General features: G+C 40.3%; 2 protein-coding genes across 2 annotated transcripts in view; one reads left to right on the top strand and one right to left on the bottom strand.

Annotated features, from left to right (window-relative positions):
* MFN1 (mitofusin 1) overlaps positions 1-16,123 on the top strand; it is a 468,570-nt gene extending 452,447 nt beyond the window's left edge. Inside the window, exons 11-19 of the mRNA XM_069104826.1 lie at positions 2,751-2,872; positions 3,791-3,917; positions 4,020-4,124; positions 4,836-4,938; positions 5,233-5,462; positions 6,611-6,763; positions 11,283-11,479; positions 12,826-12,960; positions 14,194-16,123. Coding sequence (XP_068960927.1) covers positions 2,751-2,872; positions 3,791-3,917; positions 4,020-4,124; positions 4,836-4,938; positions 5,233-5,462; positions 6,611-6,763; positions 11,283-11,479; positions 12,826-12,960; positions 14,194-14,263 — 1,242 coding nt within the window. The 3' untranslated portion in view covers positions 14,264-16,123. The remainder of the gene's footprint in view (positions 1-2,750; positions 2,873-3,790; positions 3,918-4,019; positions 4,125-4,835; positions 4,939-5,232; positions 5,463-6,610; positions 6,764-11,282; positions 11,480-12,825; positions 12,961-14,193) is intronic.
* Positions 16,124-16,655: 532 nt separating this feature from the next.
* The window catches only part of GNB4 (G protein subunit beta 4), a 50,225-nt gene continuing 41,895 nt past the window's right edge, over positions 16,656-24,985 (bottom strand). The window contains exons 9-10 of the mRNA XM_069104833.1: positions 22,912-23,128; positions 16,656-21,174 (exon numbers count right to left, since the gene is read on the bottom strand). Of these exons, the coding sequence (XP_068960934.1) occupies positions 21,068-21,174; positions 22,912-23,128 (324 nt within the window). The 3' untranslated portion in view covers positions 16,656-21,067. The remainder of the gene's footprint in view (positions 21,175-22,911; positions 23,129-24,985) is intronic.

The raw sequence follows: 24,985 nt of genomic DNA, 5'->3' as shown, positions 1-24,985 counted from the left end.
AGATTATAAAGAACCATATTGTGGATGTCAAATGCTATTTTTGTCAAATTTAGTTAAGGCTTTTTTCTTTGAAGTTTAATACAAAAAGATGATTTCATTTGTTCTTAAAAGTTACTTTAAAAGTACCAAATAATAATTTGATAGCAAAGAAATTTGTCTTCTCCTATTCTTGGTCTTTTTTTTTTTTTAAACTTAATCTGTCTCTGTTTGTATCACTAACTTTTGGAGCTCTTCTTTCCTGCCCAGTCTAGCTCTTAAATTGTGTTGTTCCTTATAAAACTGAATCTTCATGGCTGAAACCTAGATCTGCTTCATCGAGGAGCACTGCCTGCCTTTTAGTTATTTTTTGTTTTTGTTTTTCTCTTTTTAAAATTTGTCTTTTCTGCTTTCATCATATCATTTTAAGGTAATTTAACTTGGGAGGTGTATCCATAATTATCTATAGGAGGTACTTCACAACCCATTAAAAATTAGCTGTTCTCATTTTAAATGTTGACATAATAAACTAATATATCCTTTGCTGCTAGTTTTAAAGAAATAAAAACATTCAGTAATTTAGGACAGGTGTCAGACATGGACAACTCCCCCAGTGTAGCTTGATCCAGATTCAAATTAATTGAAAAGTATTTAACAAAATTAATCAAAATACAGTAAAACATAATGTTAATGGTTTTCTAAGTCTCTCAGGGATCCTTAGCCATGTTTAGTGGCTCCATTTCTTTTAAAGTTTGCTGTCCCTATTGTAGGCCACCTGTTTATGTTAAGAATAAAAATGGGGGTGGCCAGGTAGCACAGCGAGTAAGAGTGCCGGCTCCAGTGTTGAGAAGACCTGGAGATCGAATCCTGAGCTCAGACACTTAGCACCCACCCAGAAACACCTGGCCGTGTAACCTTGGATAAGTTGCTTAGGGGCGGCCAGGTGGCTCAGCGAGTAAGAGCACCGACTCCAGTGTCGGGATGACCTGGATCAAATCCAGGCTCAGATACTCAGCACCACAGCCAGAAATAACTGGCTGTGTAACCTTGAGTAAGTTACTTAACCCCAGTTGCTTAAAAAAAAAGAATAAGAATGACATTCTCTCCCACATCATATATACCTTCAGGCTTCCCAAGATGGTGTGAGAGCAGAGGCCTTGATAGCAAAAGGAATGGAGTTTCAACTTGATTCAGAGTGGGATCAGACATTTATGGGGGGGACATAGTTATTATTTATTAATTAATTAATAGTTATTAACTGAGAGCTCATCAGCTGATCATCAACCAAGACCCAGGAAAGGGATCCACTCACTAGTTATCCTAATTTGAAGTTTTCAATTCTAAGAACCCTTCACACCATACTTTCATGTCGTCTAAGTGAGTAGTTTTTACTCAGACAAGACTGATGGATATGGAAGGGAGGGTAAATAAACCAAAGAAAAATATTCAATCTCAGAAAAGATTAAAGTTAAGGGAATATGGTCAAAGTTTTAAAAATAATCAAGAGGGACTAGTGTGTCTATAGAGTTATTTACCACATTGTGATGACTGGTCTAGTGAGTATCTCTTGAAGTGTGAAACCAGTTCAACAAGCACTGTTCAAAAAGAGGGCTTTAAGACTAAGAAATGAAAGAACAACATTTTTACCTAGTCAGAGACAATGTCTCTTGGTAGATAGAGACCTGCCTTCGAAACCCAGAAGGCCTTCCCTTTCATATCCTGCCTCTGGCACTAAATAGCTCTGTGCTCGACAGCTCTCTGAGATTGAAGTCTTGGGTTTGTTTTTTTTTTTAAGTTGGGTAAAAGATGCCAGCCTTCATTGGTAGACAGAGTGTCAAGCCCAGTCCTTTTCAGTCCTAATCTCCCTAGTACTCAACTGAGGGAGCTCATGGTTAGCCTCTCAGGAAGTGGTGCAGGCTGAAAGTCAATATTGAAGGAGTTACTTTCATGAAAACTAAGGCTCTTTGGTATCTCCCTGTTTGTTCCAAGCCGGTGACACAGAGGGCAATGGGATTCTTCTGCAAAATATACCTTCATCTGAGACCATTTGGCCCGATGCAGTGTTTCTTGCATTGTTTTGAAAAGAATAAAATTTTAACTGTTTGAATATGAATGTAACTAATAACTTCTATAGTGAGTTAAAGGTAAAATGAAATCGATGGATTTAACCTTAGATTTAGGAGACTAAGTCGTATTGGAGTCATATGATGCACAGCTGTATAAAGCCAGGCATATTCATAGTTTTGAAAATTATTAGAATTTTGTGAAAGTCTCCAAATTTAGTTTGAACCTGTGATTATAGCCATTTTCACACAGCATTTTTTTAGCTGAAGTTTTTAAGGGGTAGAATTGTGAACAAAATTAAAGGGAAACTTCCCCCCTCTCATCCCCGTTACTGTTTAGAATTGGACTGCAACAGGTTAAAGAGATTAAATAGATTCACAGTAACAAGAAACTCACCAAATGGAAATTAGATTGTGCTTTTTTATGTTGGAATTTTTAGACCATTATGTATCCATATTTGCCTACTTTCTTTTTATAATCTTTTTTATGCCGTTGAATTGCAGTGCACATTACTGTGAAAAAGATACACAAAGATACAGGCTTGCTGTTCAAAATCTTCTTAAGTTTTGAGTTTACAGATGCTTGGTACTTTCATTTATTTATTTTGCGGGGCAGAGGTTAATTTGATAACAGCAAGTTTTTGTGTTTTAAATTCCTGAACACGTTGGGATGGAATTACAGTAATGTGTTGTGGCTTGGGCCCCTCGCAGGAGTGTATCTCGCAGTCAGCAGTGAAAACAAAGTTTGAACAGCACACTATCAGAGCTAAACAGATCATAGATACTGTGAAAAACATAATGGACGCAATAAACGTGGCAGCTGCAGAAAAAAGGTATGGATTCAATTTATTCCGATGAAAGTGGTAGCTTTTGGTAACCACTTAGATCCCTCCCTATGGTCAAAAAATAACAAAATATGTTCAAATATATCATATTCCAAAACTGGCTTTGATTTACTAAGTATCTCCTTGTGCCCTTTTATGGATGATAATGTTCATGTAGATTACCAAGGAATCCTGACTCAAATGTAAGTTCTGGGCACACAAAATTGATTGTCTTTGAGATTCCTATTTTTTCTAAGGCAGAAAATGTATTTTTGATAGCCAGAATATAATCTAGTATAGTAGGGTATGAGAAGAAGGCATGAAGGAAACCAGATCTGCTAATAGGGCAGTCAGAATTTCTTAGGATTGGAGGCCTGTTCAGATAAAGGGATCATTTTTCTTTGGTATGAACTTTTTGATTTTTCTCAGGTCATTTTGTAGTGCCATAGAATTATTAAACTAAGGAAATTTGAGCTTTATTTTAACAATTTGGTAAAAATCAGAATTATTGTTTGGCCTAGATCAATAAATTAAATTGCTTTACCCTTTGTGGATTTCCTAATTGCTTCTTTGAAAACAAAATATGGTTTATGCCAGGAATCAGCTGATTCACCCAACACTGGAGTGCCCCCTTGATTCCTGGCATTACAGAAGATCAGAAAGGAGGGCGACCCTAGCACTGGGTTGGGAAACCTGTGACCTCAGGACTACTAGCATTTGAGCTTAGCTTGTTAGTAGTAGCGGTGACTGAGTTAAGTTTACTTTAATCATTCAAATTTCTAACATAAATTGTTAGCTGTTAGTTTATTTTTTTAATGCCTTAAACCACTGGATACATTTTTGTGAGAAAATTTAAGCTAGCTTAGTTGCTTTTGTTCCTTTGTCTATGCCTTAAATGTGTACCGATGTCCCTTAATGCTACCTTAGGATTTATTCCTTGGAGGAGAGGGAGGACCAGACTGACAGACTGGACTTTATTAGAAACCAGATGAACCTTTTAACACAAGATGTTAAGAAAAAAATCAAGGAGGTTACTGCAGAGGTAGAGAACAAGGTATGTTTAAGAATAGTTTGGAGGGCCTCATTTTGGGAGTGGAGATTTTCTGTGTTGTTTTAAGATGTTTCTGAATTGAATGGTTCATTCTAATGCTTTCAGGTTTCATGTGCTATGACAGATGAAATTTGTCGTCTTTCCCTTTTGGTTGACGAGTTTTGTTCTGACTTCCATCCTTCTCCAAGTGTGCTCAAAGTATATAAAACTGTAAGTTTAATGTCCACACAGTTCTTTGGAATGAAACTATTTTATATTATTGGGATATAATCCTTGCTCTGTGGCATGGTACCTCTCCTTGGCTCTTAGGAAAGACCAGCTTCACATTTTAGGTTCCACCTATCCGTAATTTGCTTTTAGTCTTTATTTCTATATGTCAAATGTAGAAGCTACTTGCCAAGTTAGTTAGAAAAGACATAAAAAGAATCCTCCCAGTAGGTTTACAACTGTAATTTCATTGTTCTGATTAGTGGAATGAAGTTCATTCTTCCTTATGATATCTAACTTGGCTTAAGCATTATTTGGGATTTTATTCCTTTTACTGTATTTGCAATTTTAGGGCTGTCAGCGCATTCAGTTGAACTCACTCCTGTGTGTGTGTGTTTGTGTGTGTGTGTGTGTGTATCAGTGCATAATATTTGCTTAATTTAATTGAGCAAGGAGAGGCTTTGAGCATGTTGGCGGGTGATGACAAGCAGCAGAAATCATTTTAGAGGCATGCTTGCATGTGTGTTGGGCGCCTCTGAAACAAGCTTGGGTTATGAAACTATAGAGAAATTTGGAACAATTTTTAGTCTAAGTAAAAAATTTTATTAGCTTTCATTTTATAGTCTTGAGAGATAAACATTATAAAAAATGCCTTATACCAGACTTGGGACTTAACTGGTTATGAAAAATAACAATATGTAAATGTAACAACAGGAACTAAACAAGCACATAGAAGATGGGATGGGAAGAAATTTGGCTGATCGCTGTTCCACTGAAGTCAATGCCTCCATGCACCAATCGCAGCAGGAAATGATCGGTAACATTTCTGGTGGTCTGAGATGGAGATTTTTTTGTGTTTAAATTGTAGGATTTGTTTTGTCATTTGCTAAACGTTTTGTACTTGTCTTTGAGTATTCTGTTACATTTGGAAGTTAGATTACTTAAGAACCCTAGTTGCTAAGAGTTTTATACATTATGATAGTTTTCCTGTTTTCTCACATGTTACTAAATATAAATATAATCTTACTGTAGACTTAATGTAAAATTTTAAAAAACACACACAAAACCGGCTCACGTTTGAAAGGATTATTTTGTTTTTTCTGCTTTCTAGAAAACTTGAAGCCATTGCTTCCTGCTGGTATACAGAATAAACTGCACATGTTAATCCCTTGTAAGAAATTTGATCTCAGCTATGACCTGAACTGTCACAAGTTGTGTTCTGACTTTCAAGAAGATATTGTCTTTCGTTTTTCTTTGGGGTGGTCATCCCTGGTTAGCCGGTTCTTGGGACCTACAAATGCCCAGAGGGTTCTCTTAGGATTATCAGAGCCCATCCTACAGGTAAAGAAAAACTTATTAAAAATCTGATATGTCATACCTTTAGCATATGGACCAGTTGTTTTCAATCTGGCTACATGATTTTATTACCAAACACTGTCTGGTCATTAGCTGTCTTTAAGAGAAAATAGGCCCTAGAATGGTTATAAATCTGAGTACTTGATCCTCCTTAATCTTTTTTTTTCCTCTTTTTTGGAGGGGGGAAGGCAAGGCAATTGTGGTTAAGTGACTTGTCCAAGGACACACAGCTAGTAAGTGTCAAGTGTCTGAGGCCAGATTTGAACTCAGGTCCTCCTGACTCCAGGACTGGTGCTCTATTCACTGTGCCACCTAGCTACCCCAATTACTCTCCTTCAGCTTTGATGCTTCTCTGTGTCTCCAAAATTTAATGTCTGAATTTTAATCTCTGGTACACATTTGGGGGAGGAGGGGACCTTAACTTGCAGAATGGGAATAGTGTGACTGTGGGCACTGACCTCATCATTGACACTTGATGTTTCATTTGCCTGACTTCTTGAGGACCTTGTGCCTTTGTGGCCACAGACTCATAAGAGGCAGAGGGTGTCTTGCAGAGAGATAGCACATAGCAAGGCCATAGAATATCTCAGCCCACCATGACAGCAGTGACCCCTGTGAGATGATCTCTTCCCACTTCTGATGACTCAGGGCTGCTTGTCTTTCTTTCCACAAGCAGTCTAGAGGGAGGATGCATTGCTCACTCCCTGTTATCTTTTCTACTTTTCAACCCTTAATGAAGCTGAAATGCAGGATTGTAATTGTTGGCACCAGAAGTTTGGAGTTAGACCATCTGTTGTCTGTAGCATGTGAAGCAGGGCTCATTTCTCAGGTTCTCCACTGTTGGCTTTTTGAAGGCGGGATGGCTTTGGGGGACGGGTGTTATTTCAGCACTGCTGTCAGTGCTTCTGTTTTCATTTTCCTCAGAAGAACTTCATGACCTACTCATGAAGGGGACAGTTTTTTTCCTTCTAAAATTGAACAACTTTTAGAGAGCTACAGACCCAGAGATAAAGATGTTTTCTCTGTCTGCCCGACCATGCTGCCTCGAGAGAGCCAGAAGAGACAATCCAGAAGTGAGTATTTAATGGGAGTTTTGTAACCATTTTGTTCTGTTTGTTTTTCCACATTACCAGGTGCCTCGATCTATCGCTTCTACTCCCTCTGCTCCTCCAAATCCTGCAACACCAGACCTTGTGTCCCAGGAAGAACTGATGGTGACCCTAGTAACAGGCTTAGCTTCTTTAACCTCAAGGACTTCTATGGGCATCATTGTCGTTGGAGGAGTGGCAAGTAACAGTATTCTGTCTTTTACAGCAGTGCCTTTTGGAACCAGGAAAAGGGGCATACTTAATTCGTAGCCCAGAAATAACATTTGGATGGAAATTTATAGGTTAAAAATATGCAATTATGATAACATTTTGTAAACCCTACTATAAGTAGAAATCTTTTTTTTTTTTTGCCTTTTGGAGGACAGTTGGGGTTAAGTAATTTGCCCAAGGTTACATGGTTAGTTTTTTGTGGGGGTGTTAAGTGTCTGAGGCTGGAACTGGACTCAGGTCCTCCTGACTCTGGGGCTAGTGCTTTACTCACTGCACCACTAGAAATCTCCTTATGAAAGATGTACTCTGTATCAGATAGTCTTCCATATTAAAGAACTTTTTTCTAAATTGTATGGTTAGCAATATGAAAAGTAATAAGTTTTTGGAACATTTTGCTTCAAATGAGCTTTTACAATAAAATACTTTGGATAATTTTGTTTTTGTAGCTCCAAACCCCACAGGTGTGTTAAAGTAATAGACCCCAGAGATTTGCAGCTCGTGGGCAGTTAGCCTGTCATATTTTCTTACAGAGAAAATGAATTTACTTTTGAATTTAATTTTGTTTGAGAGACAGTGAAATTTAGAAACTTGTCTGTGATAATCTTTAGCATATGGAAACGTCTAATGCATCCGAACATACTTGCAAGAGTTCTCTTTTGTCACAGAACCACAGCATTTGAGAGTTGGGAACGACTTTGGTGGCCAAAAGTTACTCCCCATATGTGAAAGGCATCTCTGACGTATCTAACAAGTGGTCATCTAGCCTTGGCTTGAAGGAAGACCTCTGTGAAGTGGGGAGTCTGCCGGGAGGCAGCCCCTTCCCCTTGGGGACGCTCTAGTCTTTAGGAAGCTTTTCCTAAAAAAGACAGTGAATGTCTTCCACTCACCTGCTTCTGCCCACTAGGGCCAAGCAGATCAGGCCTCATCCCTTCTCTGTGATGGCTCTTCAACCTCTTGTTGGCCTCATTGTCTTCCCACCCACCCCTTTCCCCCAACCCTCCATTCTACTCAAGAATAAACATTTTTAGTTCTTTCAGTTGATCTTTATATAATGTGGAATCTAGACTTTCACCATCCTGGTGTCTCACCTTGAACATTTTTCAGTTTGTTAACTATCCCTGAAGGCTTTACGACATTTGCAGATTTGATGAGCATGCCTCCTACCGTGTTTCCCCGATAATAAGACCTATCCCGAAAATAAGCCCTCCCCTTACTGTGTAAGATTCCTCTAAAATAAGCCCTCCCCTGAAAATAAGCCCTATTGAGATTGCTACTGTAGTGAAGGTGATCCCCTGCGCTACACGCAACATTACGGTACACTCTGTATGCACCGTCCGTCCGTCGTGAAACGCACGCCACGCTCCAAGCTGCATCCATTCAGAGCTGCAGCAGTGAGCGCGTCATCCTGTTCTTCCCCAGTGATTTGCTTGCTGGTACATTTTTTTGTTCACATTTGCCTGTTTATTAAAATTGCTGTCAGTGTTCATTAAAATAAGCCCTCCCCTGAAAATAAGCCCTCTGGTGTTTTTCTGTCCAAAAAATTTAATAAGACAGTGTCTTATTATTGGAGAAACACGGTATGTCTTTGTCAAATTCATTAATAAAAAATGTTATTAAATATCCCAGGGCTAACCATAGATTCCTGGGCTGCTTCACTGGAGACCTTCTGCCAAACTGACATTAAATAGTTAATAAATATCCATCTAGACTAATCATCCAGTCCATTCTGGATCCATATCTCTCCCTGTTCTCTTTAAGAATTGTATGAGTTAACAGATCAGCAGTGATCCACAGCATTGTACAAGAGCTCATGATGAGCTATGCTGTCTACCTCCACAAGAACTGATGGATTCTGAGTATAAAGGGAAGGGTATATTTTCTGCTTTATTTTTCTTGCAACATAGCTAGTATGGAAATGCTTTGCCATGACTTTTTATATAGAATGAGTATCGAATTTCTTGCCTTCTCAGTGAGTGGGGAAGGAGCGGGGGGAGAGAGAATATGAAACTAGAAGTAAAAAGGGGAATGTTAAGAAAAAATAACTGGTGTACGACTGAGTCAGTGGAAGATTTCGTTTTCCACCCTACCACAGAAACAGCAGGGCTCTGAAGAAGTTATTTAACCTCTTGGCCTCAATGCTCTGTCCTGTAAAATGGAATAGGATTTGTATCCACTTATCATACTTAGGTGAATCAAATGAGATAAGGCAGATAAAAAACTTTAAAAACCATATATAGAGAGAATTATTTGAATTACCTTATCAGATGCTTTGCTAAAATCTAGGTAAGCTCTATCCTCAGCATTCTCATCTACTCATTTAGTAGTCCTGTCAAAAAAGGGAATGAGGTTAGTCTGGCATGACCTGGTCTTGATGTTGTCATGCTGGCTTTTTATAGTCACCTTTTAGATATTTGCCAATCATCTCATTAATGATTCCCGGGAATTGAAGCTGTTGTTACTAACCTGGAAGCTCAGTGATGTGGTCAGTCAAACACTGGACAGGGAGACCTGGCTTAGACACTTAGGAGCTGTGTGCTCTTGGACAAGTCACTTAATCTCAGTTTCTTCATCTGTAAGTGGAGGATATTGAATTTGATAGCTTCTAAAGCCATGATCCTTTAATTGGGGCATTTGCACTTCTCTAGTATTTGTTACTTCTCTAAAATGATCTTAAAAATATTAGTGATAATGCTTAGCAGTCACATCTTCAAGTTCTTTCAGAAACCAAGGGGGCTAGGTGACTAAATTAAAAAAGTCTCCTTCTTTACCATCCTGGGTCCATCCCCTCTGTTAGTTCAGGGGTTGCTCACTTCATCCTCATAGACCCTCTGGAATCACAGAGTTCTCATAGCTTCCTCATATGTTTGCTTTGTAATGTGTTATTGTTTCTGTTACTAATTGTTTTCTTGGTTCTGCTCATTTCACTTTGTCAGTTCATACAGGTCTTCTTGTGTTTCTCTGAAACTGCCATTTATCATTTCCTATGTCACGATAGTATTCCATTATATGCATAAGTTGTCATTTGCTCAGCCATTCCCCTGGTCATAGGCACCTCCCTAGTTTCCAAGTTTTTTTGCTACTACAAAAATTGCTGATGTGAACATTTTGTGCACATGGGTTCTCTCTCTTAATCTCTTCACCATGTAGGCCTAGTAATGGTATCGCTGGGTCGAATGATAATGCACAGTTTAATGAATTCAGGGTTAAGTAACTTGCTCAAGGCTACACGGCCAGGTGTTTCTGGGTGGGTGCTGAGTGTCTGAGCCCGGACTCAATCCCAGGTCTCCCGACTCGGGGGCCGGGGCCCTCACTCGCTGTGCTACCTGGCCACCCCTTGTTCCTGTTTTCTTGAAGGTGACTTGAATTTATCAAGAGCATCCAACTGCTTCTCTTGATGTCATCTGCCTGTTAAGGTCTCTTCAGACACTTACTAGCTGTGTAACCCTGGGCAAATCATTTAACCTCTGCCTCGGTTTCCTCAACTGTAGAGTGAGAATCATAAGAGCACTTACCTCCCATAGTAAGCACTATATAAATAAGTAATGTTAGCTTTGCAAAGATCATTTAAAACCAGAACTGTGCCATAGGACCTTTTCCTTGTTGATGTTTATCATTATCGTATCCAAGCTAAGGTGATCTTCATTATCTGCAGCTTCCCTCTCCAGGCTTAGCTCATGCCATGCTTTAGTATTCTTGGCTGATGTACTCTGTGGCCTGGCCTCCCTCCCATCTTCTTTACATGTTTTTGAAATCCAAGTTGGTTGGTGAGTTCCCTGTGCATCCACATTCATCTCTTCACACAAATGTCATTTTTCTTATTTGTTGGAATTGCTTCCCTTTACGTCTTCAGAATTTCATTCTTTAGTATCTCCTCTGCCTCCTGGGACATTGTGCCCTGGAATACCCATTAGCATGATCGATTACCTCTGAGGAAACCACTAAATTACAGAAGCTGTGTACAGTAAGATCAGAGCTGAGTTTGGAGCTGGAAAGGTCCCATCTAGTACATTTTACAGATGAATGAGCCTAAGGCTCAAAGAACAGTAGCAGGGTGACTTGCCTCCTAGGAATGCCAGGGAGCTTAGTGGTGTCCCAGTGTGTCTCTAGAAATGACAGCATGTGTAATTCTTTAATCTTGAAATCATAAGGAAGAAGTCCCCACTGATTCCAGAATTGGGCACAGGTGACCTAGAGAGGAGAGAGGGTCCTAAGTGAGCTGTTTGTAGGCCTCTGCATGTAGCAGTCAGCTGACAGGTTGGGTGTGAGGCAGATGAGATAGCCTGGGCTCTTCCCCCACCTTGGTCAGAGGAAAATGGCTTGGATTTCACCTATAGATTCCCTACTTGTTTGTTTTTTTTTTATTGATTTAAAAAAAAAACTTGGTGGAATTTGCACCAATAACTAACTGTGCAGTGAAAGCATCCATTTCTGTTGGTTGTTTGCTCCAAGTTCTGTTGACAGTAATGGCTGATTATTTCTCTTGCAGATTTGGAAAACAGTGGGCTGGAAACTTATAACCGTTTCCCTGAGTATGTACGGAGCATTGTACCTTTATGAGCGGCTGACGTGGACTACTCGAGCCAAAGAGAAAGCCTTTAAGCAGCAGTTTGTAAACTATGCGACCGAGAAGCTGCAGATGATCGTTAGCTTCACGAGTGCTAATTGCAGCCATCAAGTGCAGCAGTAAGTCAAAAAATGTGTCCTAGTAAAAGTGCTGGGGTGGCAGGGTCTGGGCCCCGAAGAAACCCCAGGTCCAGTCTTGTCACTGCATTTCACAGATGAGGAAACTGATTCACGTTCAGTGACATGTCCAGGGGCACTGAGGGAAAACGGCTAGGATTCGAATCCAGGGTTGAAACTTTGAAACAAGTGCACTCTGCTCTCTGCAAGGCCGCTTCTTCCACGGTGTATAACCTGATCTACTCCTAGGTGAAAACAGACTTTCTCTCTTCAGATGTTCTTAAATCATGGTCCCTGGATCTCGTGGTCATTGTCCCTTTCATAGCATCTATGAGCAAAGGGTTTAGAAGGCATCTCTCTGATCAGTTGAAACCAATGAAGGTTGAAAGTGCCACCAGTTAAGATCTTCTGGCATGTGCCTTGATTACAGAAGCGGCTTTCTACAGTGTTGATTGTTGGTAGAAAAATACTTGTTAACCTTGGATCACATGTCCGGCTTCACATTTTATTGTTGATGGATGAGTATTACTTGTCATTCATAGTATCTAAAATTTGGGTCTCTTTATGTATTCCCAGCACTTAGAGTGCCTGCCACATAGTAGGAGCTTATTAAATGTTTGTTAATTGGGTGCATGCAGGAGTCTCCTGCCCCAGGACCCCTAGGTGCAGCCCCACTTGTCTATAACGGAGCCAGCCCTGCGCCCTCACGACCAGGGCTGGTCGCTGAGCAAGTTGCTTGGGGGCCAAAACTTGCCAGGTCAGAGATCCGGACCTAACAACAGTGGTTATTGAGTAGGGGTGGGGGAGAAGTAACTCCCACTTTGGGAATAATTTAAGGTCCCCAACACCCTGTGAGACACATGTTACCATCTCCATTCTACAGTGAAGACCCTGTGAGTCTGGTGAATTTCCTTCCCCAAAGAGCTAGTCAGGGTCAGAGCAGAAGCCCCTGGTTTATTGACCACAGACAGGGTCAGTGAGTGCCCTTTCCTCTGGCCAGTGTGCCCATCCAACCTGGGTGGTTCTAGGGTTCTGTTCTTCGTGTTTGCAGTGAACAAGTCAAGTTGTTTGTTCTGCAAATTCTGGTCTCCTTTGATAGAGGAGTGCTGCTCCATCTTGTGGCATTTAAGAATATTGGTTTCTTAAGACACGGTTGTCACAGGTATAAGCTGAGGAGAACATGTTTGTTTGGCCTGTATTCAAGACTTTAGCTTTGCAGTTTTCTCATGGTTTTCCCATGATTAGCTGTCTTTAATATAAACAGTCTTAAATCTCATCTTGGTGCTATCCCCTAAGTAAAGCAGGCTGACCTAAAGTAGTTTTCTTCCTCATCTTTCTTTCTCAAAAAGGGAAATGGCCACGACTTTTGCTCGCCTGTGTCAGCAAGTTGATGTTACCCAGAAACAGCTGGAAGAAGAAATTTCTAGGTTATCCAAAGAAATAGACCAGTTGGAAAAAATACAAAACAGTTCGAAACTTTTAAGGTATGAGTCGTAGGAAAAAGTGTTTAATAACAAAATGCAACAATTTTTATCATCACTTTTAATGCTGAAAGTCTCTTGTTTGTTTCAGTAGGAGGGTTATATTGACATTCACTAGCTGACTGGTGGTACAATATTTAATTTTCTGTGCTGCTATTGGAGTTAGGGTGAGATAAGCTATTTTATCAGTAGGAAAAAAGTTGTTAGTGATATTCTCAATACTTAGAATAAAGTATTTTCTTAACTCACTGTTTTGCCTAGGCAGTTAAAATGTTTTTTTTTTTCACTGAAAGTGGCAAAATCACTTTTGTGAATGTCTCCTTAGCTTCTGGGCCCTTGACAAGAATGATAAAACTAGAAGTAGGAAGTGTCTCCAGCGGTATTAAAGATGAGCTATTTCTTAGGATTGTGGCAGGATTAAAATGTCACACTGGTGGGTGGCTAGGTGACACAGTGAGTAAAGCACCGGCCCCGGAGTCTGGAGGACCTGAGTTCGGTTCCGGCCTCAGACACTTAACACCCACACAAAATAACTAGCCATGTGACCTTGGGCAAGTCACTTAACCCCAATTGCCCTCCAAAAAGCAAAAAAATAAAATGTCACTGGAGCCCATTGCTGAGAGAAGCCTTCACTGGTTTTATAATCCAGCTGGTTTTGTATGTACTGGAAACACCCACAGGTACATTTAGAGTATACTTAGGGACATCGTTTATAAGGAAAACTGTTATGGTTGTGTGCATTGTTTTCTGATTGGGGTTATGTATTTACATGAATGATTTTCCGGACAGGCAGAAATGAACTTGGATTTAATAAAACTGATTCTGTTACTTGAATGTCAAATCATATTTATCTCTTTGAAACCATTGGAGAAATCTCACATTAGAATTATTATTGGTTACATGCTAAATTAGGCTGTCACTTGAACAGCCTTGTATTCAGGACTTGGAGAACTTGGCACGCTTCATTCTGAAGGCAGTGATAAGCAGCCAGACGTATTCTGCCAGCTGTGGCCTGATGTGATTGAGGCTTTGTGTTTTAGCCACCTCTAGAGCAGCAGCCACAGGTATGGCAGTAGGAAGAAATACTCTGGAAGGGTTTGCTGACTTGTTGAGTCTCTTCTAAGTGGCAGGAACTCAAGTAAAAGCAGAATTGTTTTTCTAAATTATTGGATGGAATGCATTTTCAGGAATCCACATGCTAATTTCTGGTAACTTTTTGTGTACTTTTAAAAACAGAAACAAAGCAATTCGACTTGAAAATGACCTGGAGAATTTTACGAGGCAGTTTCTCCATCCAAGCAAATAGAAGGATCTCAGCAGATGGCTCTGGTGGCGCCAGAGGAGAAGCAGGACTCTGACTCTTGTGTTGATTTACATGAAAAATGACTCTAAATATGAATTGTATTGACTGCTTGTTGAAAATTGCAAATCTGGATTTAGATTCTGGCAGTGAACTATCTCAAGGTGTTTGCGTTTAACAGTGGTTACATGGTATGTTTATATCCTTAGTTGTAATGTGGGGTGGGGTGGGTGAAGAAATAATGAATTTGTGAAGGAAAGTGCAACTCATTGTGAGACCTAAGGCTGGGGGAATGGGGCTTTTGAACTCCTAGATAGGGTTTGGTTTGATTCTGAAAAACCCTGCTTCCTGGCATCCAGGAATTAGAAAGGCCATTGCAGCCCCATTTTTTCCAGAATAACTTTTTCAGTGTCCTCTTTTAATGAGAATAACCAATCTTTTTATTTTTTTAAAATACTCACTTATCTATTAGCCAAGAAGATTTCTTAAAAGTGCTATTATTTATGCAAAAAACAAATCATCTTTGTTAACACATTCATAAATTTTCCAGTGTTGCCCATTACAACTACCTGATCACATCACAGGCCTTGTCATCAAATTGTCATTCACTCAAAACAGGATTTGTGAGTGATAGTCTATTTATTACCTGCCTCCACTTGGGAAAGGAACACTAACATTGACAAAAATCACCCAGCCATGCAGAGTAGTTGGAATCAGAAATGTCAGGGATACATCCCTACAGGATGCTTTTATGCACAAAACCAAGAAGGGAGTGCTTGCCTGTGTGGACTGGGGCTCCAAGTGGAATGGTGGCTAAGTACGCTTGCCCAGTGTCCTTTTCATTTGACCCTATGTGAATGTGCCAGCTTGGACAGAAGTTGGAGTGGTTTGTGTTTCATCTTACCAGGGTTTTCATGTGCTTGAGTATATGGTGAATCATCCAGTTTGCTTTTATACCCAAAATGGGGTGGACAGTTAGTATAGGAATGAAGAAAAATTCTCTTGCTCTTGGGGGAAAACCTATTGGCCAGGTTTGGCATTTTACTGGGGAAAGAACAGAATTTCAGACTCCCTTATTTTAGGTACCAGAGCTGAGCTCTTTCCCTGGGCTGCCTGAGCAGTTTTCTGTTGAGAACATTTTACTGTAAATAGGAATTTTGGGGGTTATTCATTCACTGCTTCCCTTTTTGTGCCTTTAAGGCTTCTGAATGCTATTTATTATTAGACCTTCTCTGGGCAGGTGTGCCTGTGTTTTTAAAGAATAAATAGCATTGTTTTTGGCCATTAAAAGCCTTTCAAATTATTTATATATTTTTATGCAAATTAAATGTTTAACAGGATGAAATATTCAGGTCCAGAATTGAATGAAAAGTTATTAAGTTGTACAGACTGCTAATAACTCTCACAGGGCCCAACTGAAGAATGGGAAAAGTGGCCACACTGGGTGGGCTTGGATTAGAGTTTGCACTCGTTTGGTCCCGAGCTGGCTCCCTGTATGCATGTGGACAGTGCAGTGGCTTGGTTGCATCAGCTTCCTTCAGTACTTTGAAATAAAGAACTGCCACCTGATTGTTTGAGTATCTGTCGTGTGCATGTTGGAAACAGGGAAGATGGCTCATGAAGCTGAAACCAAAGCCAGCCCTCTCGTCCCCAGGCCCAGGCCTCGCACAGAAATTGTGACTTTGGCACGAATGTGGTTCGGACTTTTGCAAGATACTTGATGTTTCTTTTCTATGTATGTTTGCAAAATAATTTATACAATTTGTATAATCCTAAACTTTTTACATAGTTATTTTATAGCTGTTTAAACTTGCAAGGGAGAAATAAAAGCTCTACTTCTTGTTTGCCTGATGGTATAGAAACACATTTACATTAGCACCAGATCTGTGAGAGGCACAAGCCTTTGGGAAGCCCTTTGTCCCTCTGGGTAGCTCTGCTTCTTCACCTGTGGGGATCCTGGCAAGGTCTCGACCTCCTGCTACTTGGTGTGGCTCAGTTTCCAAGAGTGCTCCTGGACGAGAGGACTGGCATATGGCCTCGCTAACCAGCCTCTCTAGCAGTGGAGCCCGACTGGTGACGCTCAGACTAAGTGAGCGGTGATTAACTGCACATGTTACATCAGGGAAGTAGAAGGACTCCGCATTCTGACTAAAGCCATTGCTCATTAAGGGAACATGGGGTAAGTCTAAATACCACTAATTATGTTTAACTCCTTTACTATGAAAGGATCTCCTGAAAACCTTTTCTCGGCCTGGAAGGAACATGGCTGTCCTGTCTTATTCACTGATACTCACGCAGTGCTGACTTCTTTAAAAATTACAAATGACTCTACTGTAAAGCTTCTGTCCTTCGGTGCTTGGGCAAACACGACCGGCTACACAAGGAGCTGCTACAAAGAGTGGTTAAAAGCACTTGTTTATTGGTTACAATATCAACTCCTGGCAACATGTTTCACTGAGCCACTGTACACACACAGATCACATCCACTGGAAAGAGCCGTGAGCACAGGTTCACAGCGCGCGACCGTTTCACAGGGAAGTCACTGGTGCAAAAGCACTATTGGAGAGTGCACGGCGCAAGTCCTGGCTTTTATTAGCTTCGATTAAAGCTGCTAAGACTTTATCTGGATACAGACACACTCCAAAGGCAGTGTGGGATAGATTCATCTTTTGTAATGCTGACTGACTGGTCCAAGTCAGCACAGAGTGTGTAAGACAAATATTCTAAGGAAAATGAGAAGAAATCTATTGGAAATTTGACTATTATACAGTGACTGCAAAACAAAAGTTTTTAAAAACCAATTACATTTGGATTCCTTTGGATGTAATATGTAGTACAAGTGTTCGAATGCCTCTTTGAAAGGAGAAAAAACACGGAATAGAGCACCATTGTGTAAGTAAAACAAAGGCTTGAAATATCTAAAGACTATTCCACTGAAGTCCATATTAGTCAAAAACCTAACATACTGTGTGTGGTACAAGATTTTGTCAGGCACATTTAATCTGTTATCAGTTATATCGATTAGTAACACTTCACACATTTTTACCATTACAACACTGCATTAACATTCTGCATGTATTTTACATAACCAGCAACTGGATACAAAGACCCGTGGTGCCCCCAAAGTGTAGGCGGAAATTTCGCCAGCATGCATGCCATTTTACTGACTACAAGGTGCACCACCGGCCCATGCTCACTTAATTTATACATGATGCGATCATAAAATCGGTCTTTCTGCTATAGAACACAGCAGACGATGCATTTGTTTTCACTAATTCATAGCTATTCTAACCAGTATTTTAAAATATAGCACTAAAGTCTAGTGGTTTTGACTGTCCTTTGAACAAAGGGAGAAAAATAATCATGGAATGTTTTTCATGCTCTTCTAAACATAAAACATGTCACAATGGGGCAAAGTGGTACATTTCTGAATTTCAAAGGTTATCACGTATTGTAGGATCTGCTAAATCCATACGGCATTGCTAATCCAAACTGACAGAAGGCTTTGCTTAACTCCATGGTTTTATTTATCTTAATGGGAGGTTAGAAATGCAAGTTTCAGACATTACTCTTGTACCTTTCGTGCTTACACTCAGTCTTCTAAAACATCTTGTCAGGAATATTGTAGAAAGAAGCCCTTCCTGGTCACCAGAATCAAGCTTACAACTTCACTGTTTGTTTTAGTGCCACGTGGGGAATAAGTCAATCTATTTTCTTCCAATTCATGTAAAAATGAACTTTGAGCCTACAACCACAGTTAAAATTTCTTATTTAAACCACGAGGCACACATCAAAAAGCAGGAAGGGTTCCCTTCAAACATCACAAAGAAGCAAATCCCGTTTATTTTGTGTTCCTGTGGCACAGTACTCCATGTCTACCGATAACGAAAGGGACAGCATCTTGGATTCTTCCTGTCACAATGGATGGAGCAGCTCTTTTGGGGGCAGCAGATGCCGTCATAACCCAACAGTTCTGAATTTGTGTAGACAAATTTATCGTCACAAGATGCAGATTACCAGGCCGGGTCACCGGAGCCATTTGTTAAACAGCTCCAGTGAAATTCTTGGATGAAGAAATACAGTCAACTTCTTTAAGAGATTTTTAGGAACCTCATTATGCCATAAGTATTATAAAGTGCACTACGCTTAGATGTCACTGATAAAGTACAGTAAAAAAACAGCTGAAGAAATTTTAGGATTAGGGGAAAATTGTTATTTCTATTGACAGGCATCAGAAATTGCTACTGTTTTTGATATAAAGGTAAGTGGAACTTGAATGGCATTGTTTTGATTTTGACAAATTTAAAGATCTACAACAGCAGATTTCTCATGTCTGTCCCTTCCTGCTGATTTTAGAAATACTAACAGAATAACAAATCAGTGATGGGCAACCATGCTGGACTCCCAATGTGCCTATAAATTTAGCATCTGGCAAGCACCATCCGGTGCTTAGAAACAAGGAAACTAACAGTGTATTATTTTAGATTTACTGAAACAGTCTGAGACAACTGGCAATCACTCGACAGCACAAAGATGACTTTCTGACGTTATATGCATTAACTTTTCAAAACTTGCTTATCACTCAGATCAGAGTAATTTTAAGCTGGTCTACTCTAATTGTTTCAATATTAAAGTGAACACTTAAGAGAAAACTTGTTGGTGACTTTATAACACCTGTGGCTTGTCCCAATGCCCAAGACAATGATGGCTACTGGCAATGTTGCTTCCAAACTGCTGGCGAGCACTCCTCTCATTTGTGTGTAAGGATGTTTCCCTTGTCAGGAGAAATGCTTTTTAAACATTTTTCATCATAATGTGGAACCAAATGACAATTAAAATCCACATTCTGCCTGACCTCAAAGAGCTGCTTTTTACAAAGATACACATAGACATTCCATAATTAGTACAGCACATAAAAGTCATCACACAGAAAAATTAAAATGAAGGAGTTCTTATGATCTATAGTACAGAATAATTTTGGTCCTCTACCTCCCCAACTGGCCTTACGTGTATTCTCTTTCTAGCATGTGACATAGAACTGACACTGAATTCACCGTGGTTGGCACACTTTTAACTATTTGTAAACAAGACAGACTTAACAGGCACAGTCTGGAAGTGCTGACAGTAGGAGTGACAAGTGGTCTCAGCAATAATCTGGTCTAGCACATTCATAGAATCTTGGGCTTATGCTCACAAAAGTGACTCTACAGGATATATTTCCCCACACTTAATGCAATGTCACCAATTAAATGACTTTAAGGGAATTCAAGACGGAAAGCACATTTTTTTGAAAGACTACTGGTTTTTATAGTCCAGTTTCTGTGGCACATCCAATGCTAGTAAAATAAAATAATTCTGGTAAGGAAATTTGGCCATTGCATGAGCATACTTAAAACTGCTGAGATTGGTTCCCTTAAGGTCCCTGGGCTTATATGCAAACTTTTATTAGCAAAATAGCTTAAGAAATGTACACTTGGCACTCGAGGGAATATTTAGACAAAATAAGTGATTAATGTTTCAATTTAACAGACCACTGGTATCTACTAAAATGTGAAGGCACAGGCCATTTTTATCAAGCTAAATTTTAAATTAAAAGGTCATAAAATTTGTAGAAATATGTTTTACTTAAGGTTTTAAATAAGGTTACTGACCTATAGACAAGGGATAATAATGCTCTTCATTCAAAACAGTGCTATCTTACTACATTAACTATACATAAAACAGGCATATATACTCAGGTGAAATACTGGGAAATAATCCTCAGGTTTACAGGAAGAACAACTCAATCTGAGGCAAAGAACCAAAAAAAAATCCAACCTGAAAATTTTCCAAATATCCTAAAAGCTCAGTGTAATGAAATGCAATTGGCTAAGTTCACAGTGGGACGTGTCGCTCATAGTGTCATTGTATTACTGAATGCCTTTGAAGAATGTGCAAAGAATGGTGGCCATTTGTCTGCTACCTACTCTTTGAACACAGAGTCAATTCTAAGACTTCCTGTATAGTCCTAGAAAAGAGCGTAGAGAGCACTTCTTCCAGGATTCTACATCGTTCATTTGTCCCAGATGAATGTGGGCACTTAATTAATTCTGGGGAATAATGTCCATTGGTGTTAAAGGATGCACCAGAAAGTACAAGGGGTAAAATATTATCCTCAAGGTTTAAGAGAAGTGGCTAAAGAAGTAAGGCTCTAGGTAATAGAATGGAATCACTGGGCCCATTTTACAAGATAAAAGTACCCACTACAGTGTGGCACAACCACACATCAAAAGACATGGCATCACTTCCCACACAGAGCAATTTCACAAAGACCCTAGCTTCAAAGCTATCATTTGATTCATTCTCCAAAAAAACTCGGAAATATGACATTTCAGAAAGATGCAAAGCTATAAATGTAGTTCTTTTTTAAAAAACGCAAACATTTTACAGACAGACAAATGTTACAGGAGAGGCTGCAATAGTGTGTGCATTCTGTTCCATACCAGGAAAATATAGAATTAGCAGACTTTGAGCACAAGCAGAAATTCCTCAGATCAAGCTAATGAAATTTCCCAAAACAAAACTGGGTCTGTATTTACTTTCCTGTCACCATGATTTTATACACTGCCCCCCCTCCCCCCCTTCTTCATTTTATTTTCTTCTAGTTTACAGAAAGCCTTTTTGTGGGAGTGTGTGTGTGTGTGTGTAATAGTGAATTAAAAAAAAAACTTCAACTGCAAATACAAGGTAGAAATGTTATTTCACAGCTACAGGCTGCAGCATTGATCTCTCCAGATCTCAATGGAGAATGTAAAACATATTACAACCCAGTTAATTCCAGATTCTAAGAAAACTGTCCCAAGATCCTGTTGCTACAGCCATGCCATCATCAGTAACACCTAAACAGCTGACACGGTTGTCATGGCCAGCAAGGACACCTAAAATAATAAGGGAAAGAGAATTAGAAGTTGTACCTAATTAAGCTTAAAACTGAAACAAGCTTCATTCAAAATATGGGACATTTCAACATATCTCCACTATAAAATAAGTTATCACCTGACATTTGCATAAAAATATAAATTCCCTGTAGTAATAAAAATATGTGAATAAAAACAAAATTATAAATGGAAAAAGTCGTTCCCTTCCTGTACCAAACACTGCTGGGAGGGAGCATCAATCATGGCCACTGCCCTACCGGAAGCCACAGAAATGAGATGCTTGGGGCTCCCTTCACTCTTTCACGTCTTTCTTGGACGCTGCTGCCATTGACCCTCCTCCTGTATCCTGGCAAACCCCATGAAACCTTCACCACCAGATGCTGATTAGACCCCTGGGGTCGATGTAACCCACCGTACTTGGCACTTCACTTATCTGGTTCCGTTTCAGCTCGTTCTCTGTGCTGTCTCCCCCTTTTGAATGGAAGGGCCTGTTTTTGCTTGTGTTTGTATTGCCAGCACTTAGCACAGTGCCTGATCCACAGTAATCACTTGAGAAGTAAATGCCATCCCTCCCTTGCCCCCCAAAAAGACTCCTATATTGTACTTTTGCCCATATTGTCATCTCTCCCCTTGGGGCTCTCCCATCTTGGCCCTTCACCTTTGGTCTCCCCTCTTCTTCTGAGTCTTTTCTTCTTAGACCTGTCACCTGAAGGGTCAAGTCAGGAGGCTCTGGGCTCCCCAGAGACACCCTCCCCCTCTTTGGAAGCTCATGCCAATGCTGTCACCCATTTAGACTCCTGAGACAGCGAAGCCCTGCAGAAGATAGGATGAGCTGACACTTGAAGGAAGCCAGGAGGCAAAGGCAAAGAGTGTTTCTGGCATGGAGTCAGGAGATGGAGCATCATGGCCAAGAAACAGAAAGTAGATCTGCAGAACTGTTCTGTGGAGTATATGAAGGAAAGGCAAGAATGGAAGGAGCCTGGCAGGGGAGTTCTCTGAATGTCAGAGAGAAGAGTCTGTATTTGATTCTCAAGAGCACGCTCATGCTTTAGGAAAATGCCTGGCAGATGATGAGATGGGAGAGAGTGAAGAGAAACCTGAGGAAGGGAGTGTGGTTAGGTTATTACAATAGCTCAGGTGAGCAGGGATGAGAGGCTGGATTAGAATGGGAGTGGGTGGTAAAAGATGGGGATGGCACTGAAGTTTTGAGCCTGACTGAGTGAGAGGAGGGTAATTGAAAAGTGGGGGAAAGGTTTGGAAGTAAAAGTAATGAATCCAATTCTGGACACACTGAATTTGAGATACCTACAGGACAAATCATTTAAGATATCCAATGGGCCACTGGTGACATGGGATTATAGAACGTAGGAGAGATCAGGGCTGGGTATATAGAGCCTGGAATCACCTCCACAGAGATAACTGACACCATGAGAGCTGATGAGATCGCTAAGGTACTAGTGAAGGCCAAAGACAGAGTGCTTAGAGGAGACAGGAGAGGATGGGGTCAAAAGGAGGTAGAGAAAGACCAGCTTTGGCAAGAAAGACCACCTTGTCAGGGTCACACTTAAGGCCTCATCATTCAATTCAAAATTTATTAAATACCTACCACATGCAGAGCCCGTGCAAAGATGAAAAGATCACAGGATGGACACTTAGAAGCTGATGTACCTCATCCAACCCACTTCCAACCCATTTGTTCACAGACAAGGAAAACTTACTTCAAAAATATTTACTAACCTGCACGTTCTCCTTTCAATGTGTCCCATACATTACAATTAAAGTCATCATAACCAGCTAGCAAGAGGCGCCCACTTTTTGAGAAAGCGACAGAAGTGATTCCACAGATGATATTATCGTGAGAATACATCATCAACTCTTGGTCTGCACGAAGGTCAAAGAGCCGGCAAGTGGCATCATCAGAGCCAGTGGCAAAGGCATGCCCATTAGGAAAGAACTGAAAAGAGAATCCAGAAATAATTATTAGAGATAGGGAGAAAAACACTTCAGTCCAAGAAATACAGGATAAATATTTTAAAATCTTAAATTTGCAGATCTACAGAAAAGCCCCAGAGAGTTATCACAGAAAACAATCATAAAGATCTAACAAAAGCAAATGCAAAAGAGTGCATGTGACCAATGGAGTATATTAATTAGGGGCATAACAGTCAGATCTATGCTTAAGGAAAAACCCCTTTGTCATCTATGTGGAGGATGAACTGGAGTAGGGAGAAATTGAAGGCAGGGAGACCGATTAAGAGGGCACTGCCATCCTCCAAACACAAGGTGACAAGAACAGAGTGAAGGCACTGGCAGTGTGAGCAATAAGGAAGGGCCAGATGTGAAGATGGTATTCAGGGAGAAATGGCAAGACACGGCAAATGACCAATGTGTGCGGCAAAGGAGAGACTATAACTGATGAAAAAATAAACAACAGGAAAATCTGGAAGAGGGATGGTTTTTGAGGGAGACAACGAATTCTGTTTTGAACATGCTCGGTCTGAAATATCAAGCAGGAAGTTAGTGAGGCAGAGGACAGCTCAGTATGGCCTCAGGCTGAAGCAGAGCTGCTCTCCCATGTTCTCCTGCCATCCCTCTGGTCACTCTCTGCTGGCTCTTTATCTATGCCAGGTTCCTTGGCAGTGTTCAATAAGGGTCCTCACAGGTCCTCTTCTCACTTCTGTCCCTGACTAGGATATCTAATCAGTCTCATGAGCTCAATGTTCCCTGTGCACAGTTCTGAAGATGAAAGTGGGTGTGGCTGAGACAATCTGGTAAAGAAGACAGGAGAGAGGAAAGGATCCAGTGCACATGTACGAAGATTGGCTTCGGTGGGGAAAAGGGCCACCTCACTTTAGGAAAGCAAAAGAGGAAAGAGGAGGGGATGATGTCAAGGGGTTTTGAGATAAAGTGAAGGGGTGAATAAGTTCACAGCACAGTCTCCATTTTTTCTATGACACTGATAAGTAACCTAGAAAGCACTGACAAAGATGACAAATGCTTGAGCAAGAAAGTGGAGATCTTGGAAGCACAAGTGGTAACTTGATCAGCACTGTTGCTAAGAGATTCAGGAAAGATAACAATTGGTAAGACAGTAAGGAGACAGTACATAAGAAAAATACCTAGTACACAGTAGATGAGAATTAAGATTTGATTTCTGAACCACAGGTTAAAAATACAGCAATAGCAGGCACTTGGCCATGGATGAGAGGGAAGCACATCTAACAAGGTCTGGCGAAGAATGTGCCTGCCTAGTTACTGCACTCCCCTCTGGCTCAGCTTCCACTTCTGTAAAATGGGAATAATAACACCTAACTTCCTGTTTGACAAGAATGTCGTAAGAAGGGAGCGGGCAGGTGGTGCAATGAATACAAAACCAGCCCTGGAGTCAGGAGGACCTGATTTCAAATCGGGCCTCAGACACTTAACACAAAAACTAGCCATGTGACCTTGGGCAAGTCTCTTAATCCCAATTACCTTAACCTCCCCCCTCCAAGAAAAAAGCAAAAAAAAAAAAAAAAGAATGTTGTAAGAAAAGCACTGAGTAAAAAAGTAAGATACTTTTAAAAAACGTACTTGCAAATCTAATCAAAAGGATTTTACACTGAAAGAGAATGGAAAAGGGAGTCAGGGGAAACTGCCCCAAATCACCAGGCTTGATATCATAAAAAGTAAATACAATGAAGGCAGAAGAATGGTTATGGAGATACTAAAAAATTTACAAGAGACAAAATCCAAGAAAAAAATCATTAATAGTAATAGTAAATATCCATGGCCCTACATGTCTGCACGAATGATCAGTTTAGAAAAGTAA

Source organism: Petaurus breviceps, unplaced genomic scaffold (assembly GCF_028583685.1).
Source record: "Petaurus breviceps papuanus isolate PSGF00001 unplaced genomic scaffold, PetGlider_PUasm1.0 688, whole genome shotgun sequence".
Taxonomy (NCBI): Eukaryota; Metazoa; Chordata; class Mammalia; order Diprotodontia; family Petauridae; genus Petaurus; species Petaurus breviceps.
The sequence above is the reverse complement of the archived record's forward strand: the minus strand, read 5'-3'. Positions and strand labels throughout refer to the sequence as shown.